The sequence below is a fragment of the Phodopus roborovskii genome, unplaced genomic scaffold, assembly GCF_943737965.1.
Source record: "Phodopus roborovskii unplaced genomic scaffold, PHOROB, whole genome shotgun sequence".
In the NCBI taxonomy this organism is placed as follows: Eukaryota; Metazoa; Chordata; class Mammalia; order Rodentia; family Cricetidae; genus Phodopus; species Phodopus roborovskii.
Window position 1 is genome coordinate 503,881 of NW_026125281.1, and position 18,633 is coordinate 522,513.

General features: G+C 45.0%; 1 protein-coding gene across 7 annotated transcripts in view; it reads right to left on the bottom strand.

The window, feature by feature from the left end:
- The window catches only part of Stau2 (staufen double-stranded RNA binding protein 2), a 204,075-nt gene extending 187,466 nt beyond the window's left edge, over positions 1 to 16,609 (bottom strand). For 2 of the 7 annotated variants that reach the window (XM_051196439.1, XM_051196403.1), the window contains exons 1-2: positions 16,028 to 16,108; positions 7,482 to 7,548 (exon numbers count right to left, since the gene is read on the bottom strand). Coding sequence is in view for 3 of the 7 variants with exons in the window: in XM_051196414.1 (XP_051052371.1) it covers positions 16,028 to 16,063 (36 nt within the window). In the remaining 4 variants the exon portion in view is untranslated. Of the gene's footprint in view, positions 1 to 7,481; positions 7,549 to 16,027; positions 16,121 to 16,518 lie in introns of those variants that run through there. The other 5 variants (XM_051196450.1, XM_051196414.1, XM_051196430.1 and 2 more) reach the window with 4 other exon arrangements.
- Between the last annotated feature and the right edge of the window lie 2,024 nt (positions 16,610 to 18,633).

The window sequence follows — 18,633 nt, forward strand, 5'->3', positions numbered from 1 at the left end:
CCCCATCACCACCCTCCACACACACAATGAATAAATGTAATTTTTAAAAGGTATGTATACTGTTAAGTCACCACTGCTGGAGTTGGACCCAAGAGAGCCGTAATTCTACCTGATCGAAGCTAACCTAATAGGTATTTTCTCTATAAGGCACATCACAGCCTTCTTTAACCAGAAACACTCCACGGAGTGTTTCATTCACGGGAAGAATGAAAAATGTGGGCTTGTTCCATCTCAGGTGGAGATGTGTGTGTGCTGAGGGATTTGGGATGTTCACAATTCTACAAGTCTGCGAATAACCGTAAAAGTAAAACTGACTTGGGGATTACAAATAATTTCAGCACCTATGGCAGTTTCCCAGGAATTAAACTCATAAGAAGTTAGTGCACAGCGCAAACCAACATTCTCAATGTATACAGGTTCCCTTTCATGTCTCTCTGCAACAACTTGTAGTTCTCAATTTCCTTTAACACATTCCCCGTTCAAACATCAGTATGAAAGTTTTGGCCTTTTTGGTTTTAGTTTTGGTTTCCTTAGCTGAGACTTGCTAATACACAGCAGGCTGACCTCAAACTTGTACCAAACCTCCTGTCTCTGCCTCACAGGTTCTGGATTACAGATGTGCACCAACAAACCCAGATGTTTCATATTTTAAACTACACTGAACGCATCCTTTTCATTTCATTTTAGAGGCCCTGTTAGTATACTTTAGAAAGGATTGTCTTTTTATTGCCCTTATATCCTGCAACCCAGATACACTCACTCATTAGCTTTAGTAGAATGCTACCAGATTTTCTACACAGGTTATTAGACCACTTACAGATGAATACAATTGTATCCCTTCTTTCCCAGTCTGGGTGCATTCTCTTGCTTAACAGCACAGGCGAGAACCATTATGCAAATAAAATACTGTACATGACTCGTGAAAATGAGTATATTTGTCTTCTTCTAGATTTATTTTCAAAGAGTTCAACTTTTCACTGGTAAACAGAAGCTAAGCTAATACTGTTTTTCTTTTGCCTTCTTTCAGTCCTATTTATAAGATTATAGTATAATGATAGCATCCCTCCCCCTTTCCTCCCGCCAAATCATCCCTAGTTCCCTGAAGACTGTTATCAAGAACAGATGAATTTGGCTTTTTTTAAAAATAGTTTAATAGTTTAAATGAGCTTAATAATTAAATTATAATAAATTATCAACTCATAAAACAAAAGGAAAAATATTTCATAGGGGAAACCAAGTAGTAAAGCTCCTAACTTCAAACAAAATTACATTATTACTAAACTTTTAGTGTTTATGTACACACACATGTATTTTTGTCACTCTTTTGCTACAGTCATGAATCACATTTTAGCTCTGTACCTCAAAGCCAGAAATAAAGCTTCTTCTACTAGAAAAGAAGTACTTTAAGTATGGAAAAAGCAAAGATCTCATGCTCCAGTGTTCCTGGTCTCAGGGGCAATGGGCGGGGGCATCACCAGCAGCACCAACGGCTGGAATGAACAGCTTCCATGCAGCTTGATCAATTCTCACACAGGACTGATGGCACACAGCCACGGTGCAGTACTGAGCAAGACAGCTGCAGCAAAGCCAACCCAGTCTACACAGTGAGCTCCAGAGCAGCCAATTGCACATAGTAAGGCCCTGTCTCAACAAAGGCCAATTAAATCACATCTAGATCCTCTTGCTGATCCTAACAACAAAATTTATAATTTCAAATGCAAACTGCATCCCAAATTCATGTTTAAGATATCTGAGTTAAGCTGAGCATAGTGGCACGCTCCTTTAATTCCAGCAGATAAGCAGGTGGATGGATCTCTGTGAGTTTGAGGCTAGCCTGAACTACATAGTAAGCTCCACAATAGGAGCCAGAGATATAAAGAGAAACCCTGGTCTCAAAACACACACACACACACACACATACACACAAGAAGTGGTAGCCCTAGAAGGCAGAGACAGAGCAGGTGGATCTCTGTCAGTTGTGAGTTCAAGGTCTTCCTGGTCTACATTCGGAGTTCCAGTATGGCCAGGACAGTTACACAGAGAAACCCTGTCTCAAAACAACAACAAAAGATACGTAGTTAAACATTAAATCTTGGCTAATGATTATCATGAAATAATCTTTTTGTTCTCAAACAGAACATTATACTTTATTCGTGTTTACTGATTGTACATATAGACAATTAGTCAGAAGACATAAGCAATACTATATGTTTAATTATAAATATAATGAAGCCCATGAAATGACGCTGCCCACCAAGTCAAGATTATCTCTCACAGGCAAGCAAGGAGATTCATTTAAGTGTTGATCCAAATCCCACCAAGTTGCCCAACTGCTTCCACATTCCTCCCTGTAGAAAACAGATAATTCAGCAGGAGCTGTTTGGAATGTTTGGGGTTTGGTTAGTCGCTCTGGGGAGGTTTTGTTCTACAGTACTGGGTGCTGAACCCATGGTCTGAAATATGCTAGGCAAACGCTCTACAGCTGAGCCTCATCATCCCAGTCCATGCTGTTTACCAAGGGCAGTCACTCTTTGCATTCATATGTGGGCCAGTCAGATAATTCAGGTGGGCGTGATTCACTCAGATTCCTTAGGGGTTTTCTTTTGCTTTGTACAATACTAGGGATTGAACCCAAGGTCTTAACGATGCTAGACAAACACTCTACAATCTAGCTATGTCCCCAGCCCATTTTATTTTTTTCCATTTATATTTATTATTATTTCAATTATGCATGTGTGCATGTCTGTATGTGTGTGCAGGTGCCCTCGGAGCCCAGAGGTGTCAGATTCCCCTGGAGCTGGAGTTATAGGCAGTTATGAGAAACTGACAGAGCGTGGAATAGAACTTGGGTCCTCTGGAAGAGCACCATGTGCTCTTAACCTAAGCCACCTCTCCAAAGCAATTTTATTTTATTGGCTGGCTCCTACTGTGTGATGTAGCTGAATTAAAATCAATTATCCTCATGTCTCAGCCCTCTGGAGTGGTTGAGAGTACAGACATAGGCCAGTCTGTCCAGCATGTAACTGATTTTAATGCCCCCTGTTTAATCATATCACTTTATGTCATTTAAGTATGTTCTCTGATTATTTATTTCCTTGTGGATCATATTTTCAAGTTTCTTTGCACACATAATTTTTACTGAGCAACATACACCATGAATGTCACCCTGCGGTGCTGGATACTGTCCCCGTCTGTGCTTCTTGCTGAACTTTGCTCCAGGCTGCAGCTAAGGACACAGAAGAAGTAGTCTGTTCAAGTCTTGCATTTGTTGGCTGGCTGCAGAGCAGCATCGTCTCAACTGGGGGATGAAACATGGCCCTGTTTCATCCGCTCATTAAGCACTATTCAGCCCAGGCACCTTCTTAACTTGTGCGACTGCAGCCTAATGTTGAAATAAGTTTCTTTCTCTGTGAAGTCATAACCAGGAAGAAAAGCCCTAAATAGAGAGACCATGCCCCTGACGCTATACCCTGGGAGCTGGTGAAGTCCCTGTAGTTTCTCGATGAACAATTCGTTTTACAAATGATGATTACAATCCAAGGACCGTCTACAAATTAAAAGGAAGGGATAACTGTAGACACAAAGAAGCAATTCACAGAAGTCAAAACACAACCAGAGAAAGTGAATGGCAGCAAACGGTGGAAATGCAAGCCAGACCTGCTTTTGTTGGACAGACTGACAGGAAGTAGAAGGTGCATCAGACTGGGAAGGAGGTGGGGTTCTCCTATCCTATTAGCAAATATAAGTGTGTATTTTTATTGTCACACACCAATTATCTCAATAGCCTTTGGCTAGCTTTTAATTGCTAGTAAGTTATAATAACTAGAAAAGGGAACATATGGAAATTTACTGTGGCATTAACTAGAACATAAAAATCTGCCCACAACATTAAGGGCTTGATTAGGAAAGTTTTAGTAAGGATGTGACTAAATCACTCAAGAATTTTAAGTATGGTATAATGCATTTGTAAAAACAGCATATTCACAAAGAAATATACTGTCATTTTAAAAAAAAATGTAAGTATACACGCCAAAAATGCTAGCAGGGTTCTCTGTAACAGAATGTGGAATATCTGTGACCTTCCTTCTCATCCACATCACCCATTTTTCTACAAGTTGTACATGTATGACATACTTTCGTTTCCCCCAACATACTAGTTTTATTGTTTGGGAATTTCATACGATGGACCCCATCATACTTTCCTTCCCTCCCAGGTCCGCCCTCCCCCTCCAAAAACCCCAGCAGGCCCCACTGGGGCTGCCCGTGTACTGACTGGAGCATGGTCAAACTCCCGGTGACTGCCCCTAAAGAGCACCGAGTCCTTCCCCACCCTCCACCCGCCATAAGCCGTCAGCTGTGGAGAGCTACACTTCAGCACCTTTATCACAATTTTTAAACATTCTCTTCAGCAGCTTCCTGTCTGGACTGGGTTTTTTGGGTGTGCGTGCGTGCGTGTGTGTGCGCGCGTGTCCTTTTTTTGTTTTGAAGGGGGTGTTGACACAGAAGCCTTATGTCTCTCATTCTGTCATGAATCTGCAGTCATCACTACCACTGCGACACAAGCTTCCTTGCTCACAGCAGCCAGCAGTGGCACGGATCATGGGCTTCCACGTGGTTCCCGACCGCAGCAGGGATCAGCCTGGCCCCCATCAGCAACACAGATGAGCAGCACGGTCTCCTGAGGCAGCACCAACCGTGGTCCTCAACTTGGCTTCTGGCAGCAGCATGGACCACAGACACCAACAGGGCCTCCAGCAGCAGAACCGGACCATGGAAGTCCCTTGGGGAGGCGCAACCCAGAAAACGAACCACTCTTCATCTTGGATATCCTGCTGCTGGTGAGAGTCCGGTGATCGTGCAGCTGGGCAGCGTGTCTAGGGGCGAGAGCTCAGCACCATCTGCACGGCTATGGTGGTGGCGGTGGTAATAGTAGCAGAAAGGCAGGCCCCTCCCCTCAGCCTCCCAGAGGCCCAATGACTACTCAGCAAAGACATGCAAGGCAGCCAAGCGAGCAGCACTAACCTAGCTGGTGGTGGTACGAGGCTGAGGCTGAGGCAGGCTACATCTCCCCGGTCTGACATCTTCTTTTCCAGTTCCATGAACGCACTTTTTAAAAGCATCTTCTCCTAAGCCCTGACCATTATTATTATTTTTTTTTTTTGGTAGAACATATTTTCTTGAAAGGCAAAAGCAAAAATGAAGATGGCAGTTGAAAATGTCATAACAGAACACAAAGCATTCCCTTACTTCACAAATGGAAGTGTTAGATTTAATATCAAATTATTAGATGACATGTCATAATGCACACTCAGTTTTAATCGGTTTTAGTAGTAGATACAGAAGAATCGGTTAGGACGAGGAAAAGTTGCTGTATTTGATCTTAACTGGCGGGTGGGGGGATTCCCCCGAATAAATACTTAAAACTAACCCTAGAGAGAGCATTAAAATCAAGTCAAATATTCATTACTTCATAGGAGTCAGCTTAAATCCTTTTTCATCCCTTTTTATGTTAATCTTGCAATTGCCGTGCAAATAATAAAAGCTGAAAGTTTGGTAATCCAAATTTAAGCCTGGCTAATGAGAGCATCTTTACAGCTTCTACTATCCTCAATTATGGCAACTATCCCTCTCTGACTTGAACATTTTGAAGGATGAAACTTAGTCAATACTAATAAGGGATTCCCTAATTGATTCTAGCTGTCTTTTACAGTTAACTCCATCTATCTCTGATGACAACTTAAAATCCCAAGGAATTGTATACAATGCCTAACTAACTCAGTGATTCCAGAAGTCCTAAGTGGAGAGTGAGTAAATCCTCATTAACATTAACCCTTTCACTCCTGGAGAATACGACTGTCATAAAAAACCGAACAGTCATTTTCACCTGTCTGTACAAAAGTATGAAAGAGGCTGCTCTGCTTGTCCCCGGTGTGGCAGCAAAAGCTGCTGAAAAGCCTTGAGTGACAGACAGACAGACAGCTTTGAACCTGCAGCAGAGCCGATGGCGACAAGCCTCACAGGTCACTGGGGACCTTCTAGTGCGACTAAGCACCAGCACGCCAAGAGTTCTCCTCGCTAAAAGTTCTCTGATAAGAGCAACTTCTGTTTCACAAGTAAATGTCCTAGTGTGTGTGTGTGTGTGTGTGTGTGTGTGTGTGGAAGGGAGGGGGAGATCAAAGAATAACACAAAACAGCTTTTATATAAATGGCCCTTGAAGAAAACGCAAGCTTATACAACACCTGAACGAATACCACACTTATGCAGATATCGTGGAAAAGAACAGAGGTCTGTTTGCTTTAGTAACAACACTGCTACTCATTCATTCGTGAATGAATATATATTTTAAGAGAAGAAATTGTCTGAACTCTGGACTGTAAGGAAGAACAGGCAAAATCACCATCTTCGTGTAGTGTACCTCTAGCCAAGGAGACAACAAATCCAGTCACTCCGCAGTATCCCTTAGATACAAAAGCCTGCAGAGGCTCAAGCCTCCTTAAATGCACGTGCTCAGCATATATATAGGTAACTTTCATTCATCGTCAATTTACTTTGCTGATGCTGCGTACAACTACTGTTTATGGAAAAGGTCTAACAGAAGGAAATTGTTTTTTTAATATTTTCAACATCTGGCTGATTGAAACTACAAATGTGTTACCAAAGACTTATCCAGACGCAAAAGGATGACTGTATTTCCATATTTCTTAACTATAAATGCCATAATGTAAATAAATAAAAAGGCAGGGTATTGTGACTTACTAGACTCATGATCAAGTAAACCCAAGTGAATGAGGGGTAGACAGTACAGTCCATGACAGCCTATGCAGAACAGGCCCACGAGCTGGAATGACCTTGTCCAACCCAGGAATGAGGTTTTCAGACATAAAGTTTGTGATGTGTGAAGACATGCTGGGTAACTGTAGTATGACTCTAGCTCAGAAAGGCCTAAGCCAATGAGCTTGGAGGTCACTAAGTGGGTATGGAGGGGAGCGGAGGGATTGTGCTGTTAAATCACAGAAAACAATAATCACTTCTATTTTGACTCACAAACAAAAGGAGCTAAGGAATATTTTATAATAGTGGAGCTACAATATTGTATTATTTGCTCAAGAAAGGGAACTTTTAATGTATGTAGGTCACAGAGGATGCCAGGACCTAAGGAAAACGGCTTGTTTCCGTGAGGCCACAGTACTACACGCCACAGTTTGTTAAGAGATGCACTTCGGAGCCCGTGACCATGGTTGTTCTGAACACACCCACACATCCTGGAGGGATGTGACATCAGGAGAGACAGATCAACTTTGTCCTGGATATATCAGCTTTCAGGTCTACCACTGTCCCCTTTGAGGAGCCTGTTCTTCACAATGGCGTTCATGCAGGGTGGAACTCAATCGGGGTCCGGTTACAGAGAGCTGAGTTACAATGCCCCACAGTCTATGGTCAAAGCACCATGTCAACACGACATGCCTTAGGACAAACTCACCTGATTTATTTGAAGCATGTTAAGACAATACTGATCAAACTGCTGTATCCCTCACGGCTCCAAAAAACTGGAAAATGAAAATTAAGAAATAAGGTTCAACTTAGTCATTCCAGTGACATGCTCTTAACAAAAATCAACACAAAATGGAGTCATCCAGATTGTTACAGAACTTGTATGACGACTAAAATGCCTGTATTTGTGCAACCCAACCCAGCACCCATGTATGTGAGTACATAAAATGTGGCCAGCACAACCAAGGAAACCAATGTTTAATTTTCCTGAATGTTAATTTCAACTTCAGGAAACACCCATGACTAGTGGCCACCATAACAAGCAGTGCCAATTGAGCCTGCTAAACCTTAAGTTCCTTCTTGTTCTAGAATTCTTACACAATCCAAGCAAAAGGGAAGCTGTCTGCAATGCTGGACGCTTCAGAGCACTATTTAACATATAACCCCTCTTCCCCCAGTCAGGGTTTAAACAACTCTAACCCAGTCCCCTCAAGACACACATACTCTCTCTCTCTCTCTCTCTCTCTCTCTCTCTCTCTCTCTCTCTAATGTTATAAAAATAATATGTACAATTACCTACATGGGTATTTGCTTCTATTATATCAGTACAAAGAGGATGCACATAAAGTTTGCTTTAAGAAATAAAGTTGCTGGCATTGGGAGAGGTAGCTCAGCAGTTAAAAGCACACACCACCCTTGTAGGAGACTGGAGTTCAGTTACCAGCACCCACGTGAAGCTCACAAACACTTGTAACACCGGCTCCATGGGGATCCAACCCCTCTGGCATCCAATGGCACCCCACACTGGTGTGCACATATCCATACACATAAATAGAAATGCTATTTTAAATCTCTATTATGATACACCCACCCACTGCTAAATGCGGCTTTCCTTTCGGGACTGACACCTTGGTTCTGATTCATTTCATGTGGTAAATCTCTTCTATATTTAATTTTTAAATAGATGCCGAAGGAAGGGAGGAAAACACAGATTTATAAATAAATAAAGCATGGGCTCTCATAATGAGAAAATTCACATAAAATATAAATAATGTACCAGCACCTGCCATTACAAATATTACTAAGCAACACAGCAAAAAGGTTAAATCTCACCACTTAGGCAGAAATTTTTGTCGGAAAGGTGTAAGGTTGACTTTGCCCTCAGAAGCAAAGGTACATACACTCATATGCACACACCTGTTGGTTCATCACTTTCTCAAAGTGCAAACTGGAGTCAATCCCAAATTACTGTTAAGTTGGAGATAAGGGCAGTGGGTAAGACTGCTTGCTGCGGAAGCATGATGGCCTAAGCTCAGATGCCCAGCATCAGGTAAAAAGTCGGGCACAGCCATTTGAAGCTGTCATCCCAGTACTTGAGGTAACGATGCTGAGGTGGGTTCCCAGCACTCACAGCCCGCCTAGACAGAAACAGCAACCTCCCAGTTCAGTGGGACATCCTACACAGTGTAACGCAGCAAGCTTCCCAACATCATCATCTTCTGGCCACCATTCACACGCGCACTTACATGCACGCACGCATGTGCCTACATGTGGGCATACACACAATTACTTTGAGATTCTAAAACATTTCTCACAAGTGATCTCAGCATCTGTATTTTCTTTTTTAATTTATCTTCTGTTTTTCAATTTTTCTAAGGGAATGATATTCAGAGAAGGCCTGGCTACTGGCAATTTTTACTTTCAGTCAGATCACTTTCTGAGCCCTGGTCAAATTATTATGTCTTCAAGTCACCCCCCCCCCCACCCCACTATCCCCTCTTTACCCTTTAAAAAGTAAGAGCGGTAGGCAACATCTAACAAATACAAGACATCAGAAATAAGCCCACGTCACTTCTGCGATGCGGTTGTATGGGTCTCAGACGCACCAATCTCTTGCTCATCTGCACGGAGGGAAGCCAGACACCTATTGTAAGCTACTGTTTGGAAAGGCAAACACGGCAAAGAAGTGATAGAAGGAAGTGCCAACAGCCAGCAAAGACCAAGGCCTTCAATCCACAAACACCAAAATGCATGGAAAAGTACATCCAGTCATGCTCTAGACGTGATGGCAGCCCCAATGCAAAGTCTGCAGGCAAACTCAGACATAGGACCAGAGAGGGCAGAGCATGGTGGCACACACCTTCCGTCCCAGCACCGGGAGGCAGAGAAGTCTCTGAATTGAAGGCTAACCTGATCTGGTTCCAGGGCAGCCAAGGCTACACAGGGAAACCCTGTCTCAGAAAAAGAAAAGGAAAAGAAAAAGGAAGGAAGGTAGAAAGGAAGGAAGGAAGGAAAAAAGGAAAAAAAAGGAAGGAAGGAAGGAAAAAGGAAAAGAAAAAGGAAGGAAGGAAGGAAGGAAGGAAAAGAAAAAGGAAGGAAGGAAGGAAGGAAGGAAAAAGAGACCAAAGGAAGCTTAGCCATAGAAACTGCAACATCATGTTCCTGATTTAAGCCCTTATAGTCTGGGATAATTTTATGCTACAACAGTAAGACATGCCAGCAATTCAACTCTAAATTTCAACACTGCTTTGGGACTTTGGAGTATCAGCCTAAAATAAAAATCCCTGTTCAGTACAAGCAAATGAAAAATATTAGGATTCCAAAGAGATAAATTCTAAAACTTCCACATTTCTCTCTAAATTCTGACGCTAATTAAAACGTTACCATTACAGAGGCTCATATCTGGTCAAAGTGCTGAGGGTTAGTGACAGCACGTGGGATAGCAGTACTGAGAGGGACATCTGTACCAACCCCAGGGCTCGGGGAGAGCCACGGAAGAAGGCGCAGGAGGGAGGATGGCTCCAAAACGCTGCCCTGGACATGGCAGTCACCGCATCATGAACCCACAGCAGCTAGGGTTGCCTGTCCAAGGCCAAGCCGGTCAATTATTCCAGCATGGATGGGGAAGGAAGGGACTCTGAGACCCCACCTCTCCCCGAGGAGCTGCTGGCAGCTGACAGCCGGTTGCCGCGGTGGAAGAGTCATTTTTCTTTGGGAGTATGGTCGCCCATGCCCATTGCCATGCAGAAAGCACTAATTGGACGCCGTGGGTTAGAGGAAGAAGTGCAGGAGGAGGGAAAACATGAAGAAAGGGCAAGCACTGAGAGGGTCCTGGGAAATGAGAGAAATTGGGGGGGATGAGACTGCGCATGTGCGCGCGTGCGCGTGTGTTCTGTACAGATGTCAGATTCTTTAAGGTGCAGCATTCCTCAAATGGTGTTAAAATATACAAGCTATAACTAAACATACAAACCCAATCAACTTCCTTTATGAATGGAAATAATTCGCTTGGGGCTGGGGCGGCTGGAGCATTTGCTGCTCCTACAGAGGGGTCCAGGTTCAGTTCCCAGCAGCCACAAGACAATCACGACCATCTGTAACTCTAGTCTCGGGGCATCTGACACGGTTGTTCTTACCTCTGAGGCTATTGCACTCTTGTGAGGTACATAGATAGGTAAAACACTCACATTCAAAAAAAATTAAAAATTAATTTAACCTATTTTTTTGAAAAAAAAAAAAGAAAAATTCTTCTGCAAGATGAAGGTATAAGTCTGAAAAGTAAAATATTTATTATTTTTATGTACAGACCTATATGTATTCCTTCAGTACTAGAGTGTGGTGATGTGGGTGACTTCAGGAAGTAAGCTATACTGAGGTACATTCTGACATAAGCTATACTAAGGTACACTCTTATATTCTAATCTTGATATACATAAGGTATTTCTGACATTACAAAAATAAAAACACCAGGAATGGAAAGATGGCTCAGTGGTTAAGAGCACTGGCTGTTCTTCCAGAGGTCCTGAGTTCGGTTCCCAGCCCTCACCTGGCGGCTCACAACCATCTATAACTGTAGTCCCATGAGATTCAGTGGCCCCTTCTGGTGTGCAAATGGACATGCATACAAAACACTCATATATATAAAGTACACATATGAACAGCTATTTTTAAATGAAAACATGCATTCACTTAAACGGGTATGTTCTATAAGCCTCTTTCACAATTATGAGCTACATAAACTGAAATAAGTTATTATACCTGTCTAATAATAACACTGTTAATTGATTACCATTCTATAATTATTCATTTTTCATCAAACAAGCTACCTGTATTAAATTTACATCAATAAAAAAAAATTTATAACTATACCATGGACAGTTCAGAATTTCAGAATAGCATGTACCTTTAAGGCTGATTCTTTAAAGATATGTCCAGTTTCCTGTCCTGCATTTTAAACATCATGATTTTTAAAAGTCAAGACATATCAAAAAGGTCCACAGCAGCTGTATGTTGTCTGTGGTTCATAAAATCTGCCTCTTCATCCTAGGTCAAAAGAGTTCCCAGCTACAGTTCAATCTCATTATGACTAAGCACTACTACAGAAACCCAGGCACATGTACCCCAAAATACCCTACAGTCGGGCACATGAGGACAGAAAGTTCCAGATTCTAGGCTACCAAAGGGAAACAGTCCAGGCAGGTGACAGGATGAGGGAAGCCTGCAGCTCACAAGGAAGGCGCGGTCCAAACTGTATCTGTGATTTGACAGTCACTTTTATCACGATTTGCCCATGGTAAATTACACATATGTAATCCTCAATAAATACAGTTTTAAGAAACGGTATAAACATTTATAAACAATTTATATCAGAGCCCATCCTACAAATGGTAGCCACTCTAGTCACATATCACTTTTGCTGTCCTCGCTGATAGACTACAAACGACACAAAAGTAAGCATCAATCCAAAGCTTCTTACTCTTAACGAATTTGTGGAGTTCATACTTTAAAATAGTGATTCCCTAGGGGCTGGAGAGATGGCTCGGCAGTTAAGAGCACTGGCTGCTCTTCCAGAAGACCAGGGTTCAATTCCCAGCACCCACATGGCAGCTCACAACTGTCAGTAACTCCCATTCCAGGGATCTCACACCAATGCACATAAAGTTAAATAAATTGTTTTTTAAAATGGTGGTTTCCTGGTTAAGAATACTTGACGCTCTGGCAGAAAACCTGGGTCCCAGCAACCACAAGACATCTCACATAACTTTAGTTGGGGGGGGGCTGTGGAGAGGGGAAATACCTTCTTCCTCAGGTACCAATCACAAACATGGTGCCCATACACACAGACAAAATATATTAAGTAAATAAATCTTTTAAATTTTTTAGTTTTTAAAAACTTTTCATTTCAATTTTTAAGCAGATACCGCTCCAAAAAAAAAAATTGAAGGAAGTCCAATTATAAATGTCAATATTTCCTAAAAGCCAGTGAGTTTCTGAACACACAGTTTACTCAACTACGCCAGTTAAAACCAAGAAATGGGTGGGGGACCACTGCCAGACACAAGCCACACTTTGCCATTTTTATACTCACTTTGAGATGGAGATTCTATCTCCATTTCTCTAGAGGTTGGATTACCTACAAGTAGCCACATGCACACTGCTGTGATTGACACCCAGTTCAGATGGGTTCAAAGTCCTCTCTTTGAAAGATCTGCCTTCCTACATTTTTTTTTTTTTTTCTGGGCTGAAGTCAAAGACTGTAGTGACAACCCTGTAACCCTAGCACTTGGGAAGTAGAGGCAGGAGGATCAATTCAAGGTTATCCTTGGCTCCATAACAAATACAATGGAAACCTGGGTTACAAGTCTCCACAACAGCAACTAAACATCAAATGTTTAATGTCTAGGGCAGCTATATAAAACTTTGGGAAAATATTCAAAGTTGACCAATGATACGAACATTAACCCATAATTACTATGGATGGAACTCCTCTAATATTTTCTGGAGCAGCTACGAAACACAATATTTCAATGTGACTGATCGCACAGCACATGTCTCCATGCAGTCTGGTTCTGACAGATAGTTGGACATCACATTATCAATAGACAGTTTTCTTTCCAGGAATCTAAATAAAGCACTCAGCATAAAAGAAATGAAGAAATGGCTAGGTACAGTGGGCGGTGGTGCAGGGAAGGCTGAGGTGGAAGAGACTGGGAGCTCAGGGATAACTTAAGCTACCCAGAAGAGCATATCACACACAATAATAATAGCAAGAGATGGGGTCAGACTACCATATAGCCCACTACTAATGATTTCCTTGCTTATGGGAGGGTCTGGGTCCAAGCTCCAGCACCACAAGGAATTGTAATACTAATGATGGGGCTGGAGAGAGCGCTCAGTGGTTAAGCACTGACTGCTCTTCCAAAGGCCCTGGGCCTTTGACTCCTAGAACTAATGGGGCAGCTACAATAGTCTGTAACGACAGTTCCAAGGGATCCAGTGACATGGTGCATACATTTCCATGCAGACAAATACATACATGCACATAAAATAATTTTTAATTAAAACCCATTGAAGAAGTTAGGTACAAAAACAATTCCAGTATCTTCACCAACTACTCATTCTAGGGCACGTTGCTGCTTTTGCATTTAAAATTTCATCACTATCCTTTTTATTTTAGATATTTACATGTGTACACACGGGCGGGACATTAAAATGCCACAGTGGGGATATGGAGGTCAGAGGACAGCTTGCGAGAATTTCACCCCAGATCCCTACATGACGCAGAGACAACTGACTCTTAAAGCCTCGGCTCTCAAGTCCCCAGTCATGTGCCACCAAATCTGGTGACCTGAGTCAGCTGACACAAGTTGCCCTCTGACCCCTACAAGTGTGTACAGACTTGGTGAAGAGCATCTTTACCCACTGAGCCACCAGGACAGTCCTATCTTACTTCTGTAATCCTGTAAAATGAATAAATAAACAAATAAATAAAAGCAGGCATTGTTCTTCCCAGGCAGGCCAAGTAAGATAAATTACAAAATCCAACCATTTTCCAGGTTGAAGTATGTAGAAGCAAGGGGTTATATACCTATCTTACCCATAAATAGTGTGTGTGGGGGGAGAGCTTGTGTGTATGACAGAAAGTAAACAATAAACGGGCCTAACAGTAACTAACAGGTAATCTGAATAAAAGTTACAAGGATGTTCTTTGTATTGTTCTTACTTATTCTTGCAACTTTCCTGAAAGCTCAAGTTGTTTCCAAATAGGAAGTTAAAAATTATACTGCCACCTGAAATTTACCTAGTTGGACTGTATCGAAACATTTTCACAAATAAAAAATACTGTTTCTCAAGGAAAAGCAATAATTTGTGTGGAATGATACACTGTATCTGAACAACTCACCACAGCTAAACATCATGCAGAAGTAACTTTCCCATACCACTGCCATGTCATGACATGAAGACAGAGGTGTCCGGGACTGACACTGTGCCCCCTAACAAACACACACACACACACACACACACACACACACACACACACACACACACCAAGCATGCATTTGAGCATTGCCTGACTTGCACATTTAACACAGGCCTGCTGCAAATCCACAATCAAGCGACATTTCGAGTTTCCAGTAAATTAGGATATAGACTTGCTACATTTAAAGACAATCTAGCAGAGTCTTAGTTTTTCTCTTTTTTACTGAATTGTACTTTTCCACTACGGTTCTATCCATGACAGTATATTTGAATCGTCTTAAGAAAGGATGAGAAAGAAACATCCTAACTGAAGGATTCGACAGTGTTACCATCCATGTAGGCATCAACAAACTTCCCAAACACTGAGGCCAAGCACTCAATAATAAAGGTTTTCCGTTACTGGGATACATTTAAAGGATACTTTGAGTCATTTCTGCAGGATGCATGCCCTTTTAGACTGTTCAGTGCATTACTGCCTAGTCTACCGTAATTGGATGCTCCATCGTCACTCTGTAAGTTAAGCTTCTGAGGGGTGGCACAGGGGATCCATAATGGAAACGGATCACAATGCGAAATCCTGTACCTAATAACTGCAGGGACTTCCAGACCTCGCCCCCCACCCTCCACCCGCTGGGCACGTTCGCCCAACCAGGCTCCCCTACCCACCCCCTACTCAGGTCTCCCGGTTCAATCGCCTCACCCTGCCCCATTCCCCCACCGCACAGGGACCCCACGGAGACCCGAGCGCCAGCCCTCACGGCGGATCCTGCAGCCGAGCTTTGTGTGTCACCCGGCTCCCCGCGCCCCGGCAAGGTCACCCTCGCCAACCACGCCGGTGAGCCGAGCCGCCGCGGTGCCGGTGCGCCGGAGGCTCGGCGGAACTCGCTTGCCATAGGCTGCATTTCTGTCCCCTCGGCCCCACCCCCCTTCCCCATCCCGGCGAGCTGCGCCATTCGCCACTTGCCCATTTTACAGAAATAGCCACCGCGGGCGACCCGAGGCCCCGGCGGCGCCCCCGCCCCGCCCCGCCGCGCCCCGCCCCGCCGCGCCCCGCCCCTCGGACACCTGCGGCCCCGGCTGCACACCCACCCCGCCCCTGCCCGCCCTCCCCTGCCCTCCCCTGCGCCCCGGCCCGCTCCCCTCCCCCAGGGCGGCCGAGGGTGGCGCGGGAGCGAGGCCGCGAGGGGACAGCCCTGCCGGCTCCCCGCGCTCCGCCTCGGAAGCCGCCGGCTGGCGGAGGTCGGGCCTGGCGGCGCCGCTCGCACCGGGATTTACCTGCGGGCTGCGGGCGCCCGGCAGACGGCTCCACATTGGCGAGCGCTCCCGAGAACGGACCCCGCTCGGCCGCCGCCGCCGCCGCCGCCGCCGGCTCCCGCCCCCCGCCTCCGCCTCCGCCCGCCGCCCTGCGCTCCCGCCGCGCCCTCCCGGGCCCGCGCCGCGCGCCCCCGCGCCCGCCGCGCGCCCCCGCCAGCGCTCTCGCTGCACCCCGCCCCGCCGCGGCCGAGCGGCCATTGTTCGCCGCGCACCTCCCGCCCCCTGGTGGCCGCCAGACCCCCCGCAGTCCCCGGGGCGCACGCACGCCGCGGGGTCGGGGCCCCACGACTCCTCCGGGGCCGCTGCGGGCAGCGCGCACAGAGCACCCGGCACCGCCCCGCCCCGCGCCCGCAAAGGCGCTCCAGCACCCGCCTGGCAGCCTCTCCCCGCGCCCGCGGCTCTCCGCCCTGCAGCGCACTGCCTGTCTGTGCCCAGACCCTCTCTCCTCCTACCTTCCCCGGCTCGCTCACTAACCGCCTCTGCCGAGCCGGGGACGCGCGACCATCCCGCGTCCGTTCCGCTGCGGTGCGACGCACGCATCGGCGGATCCTGCACCTTTCTAGACCCGAGGAGGGAGGAGGGGGAGGAGACTGGCTCGCCAGGCTCAACGTGACAACCTGAGCCCTCGGCACCTGTTTTCCGCTGCGGAGTCGGTGGGGTGCCCCTGCCTCGTTCTCCACCAGGGGGAAAAAAATAAAAGTAAATATAAATAAAAATTGTGTGGAAATCGTTGGAGCCACAAACGAGGATCGTCTTAAAACAGTGTCCTAGATCCTTGGGGGTTTTTTTGGTTTTGTTTCTTTGAGTAATGGAAAACTCAAATTCCTTGTTCATTCGTCCTGGTTTTGATGTGGGTTAGGTATGGCCAGGTAACATCAACCTAGTTAAAAATCTATGAACTAGGCACTTTAAATAAATGGCACCAAAAATAATATAAGTCTAGAAATAGAACCATTACAGTGTTCTGACAAAGTTACCCATGGCATTATTCTTTTCCAGTGTTCCTTCTTCGTATCGTTGGTCTGCCTGGAAAATGTCTGAGGGCCTGTGATTTCAGTCATATTTTAAAACCCAACTCAGCCAGTGAGAGTATTGTGGGCCTATCACCTTATCCATTGATTCACAATGTTCAAAGAGACAAAATGTGGTAACATACGCATAGGCGCAATACCTGCGAAGCTCTCGAAATAGAGCCTGGCATGTGGTAAGACTCCTGTGATACAACGTGGACCGTGCATTTGCCTCCCAAAAACGTTTCCCACGCTCCTTTCTCACTTCGCAGTTCCAGCAGCTATCTCAAACTAAATTTGTGGGTTTCTCCCTAAGTGAGCACCACTGCGTGATTAATGATTTCGATCTAGCTGCTTAGGCCCCGTTCAAAATTTTCTATGATTCAAATGACTACATGCCCGTCACCAGGGGAGCAAGATTCCTGCCTCCCTTCCTTTCCACAAGCCTTTCCATCTCCCTGCAATCCATAGTCCCTTCACCCCCGCTGAACAGACATGAACAATGCCATTCAGAAAATGCCTCCCCTCCCGGAGAAGCCGTCTCGTTCCTTTAGGTAAGCCACGCTCTTTCTCTTGGTTCCCTCTTCTCTGACATTGCAAACATTGTTTGTTTTCTCGCCTGTCTTCTGCCAAACAGTGCATTGCTGTGGGCTGGCTCTGCCTCATCCATTTCTGCAGTCCCAGCATTCAGCAGCAAGTGGTTGGACAGTAAGTGGTTCTGAAATAAACTGATGTGCTCATGCATTTAGAAATGACTCTGAAGTGGTCAGAAAGAGCATCCTCTTTGATTCAAGTTAACTGAGAACTTCATCTCCGCTGTAGCTTTTCCTTCTAGGGGACTTTACACCCAATTAGAGCAGACTGTTGACATGGGCACAGCTATGTCAAGGACCCCAGGCTCAAATCCATGGGGAAATGGCAATCCTGTCCCCAGGGAGTGAGGCTCAGAGAAATGGCAAAGCCTTCCTCTTATAAAAGCTGTGAGAAAAAAAAAAAAAAAAAAAAAAAAACCCACGAGAGATACATAGACAGAGAGAGAGAGAGAGAGAAGAAATAAAGGTTAGGCTTAGGGCTGGTTTCACAGTCGCAAGACATATCTCTCTCACATGTCTTCTCTTCCCATATGCCATCTTCTCCTTTGGAGAGGGCAAGGTTCAAGACAGTGCCTCACTATGTAGCTCTGGCTGTCCTGGAACTCACTATATAGACCAGGCTGGCCTCAAACTCACAGAGATCTAGACATCCGTCTGCCTCTGTATCCAGAGTGCTGAGGAGTAAAGTATTTGCCACCACAGCTGACTTGTCCTCTTTCCATGTGCAATGCTTGTCCTTGAACTGTAGATGCTAACAAAATCTACAAGTCTGTTTTGCTCATGATGTAACTTTCCTCGGAATGGAAATAAATTTGTGATATCTCTGCCCACTGGATAAGCAGAAAGGAAAATTGGGGACCTGGGGGAAAGATCTTTCTACAATGAGGCTGAAGACTGAGCCCAGCGTAGGTGAGTGGCCTACTAGCCCAGCAGTCACCTCTCACATTCCTGTAACTAAACATCT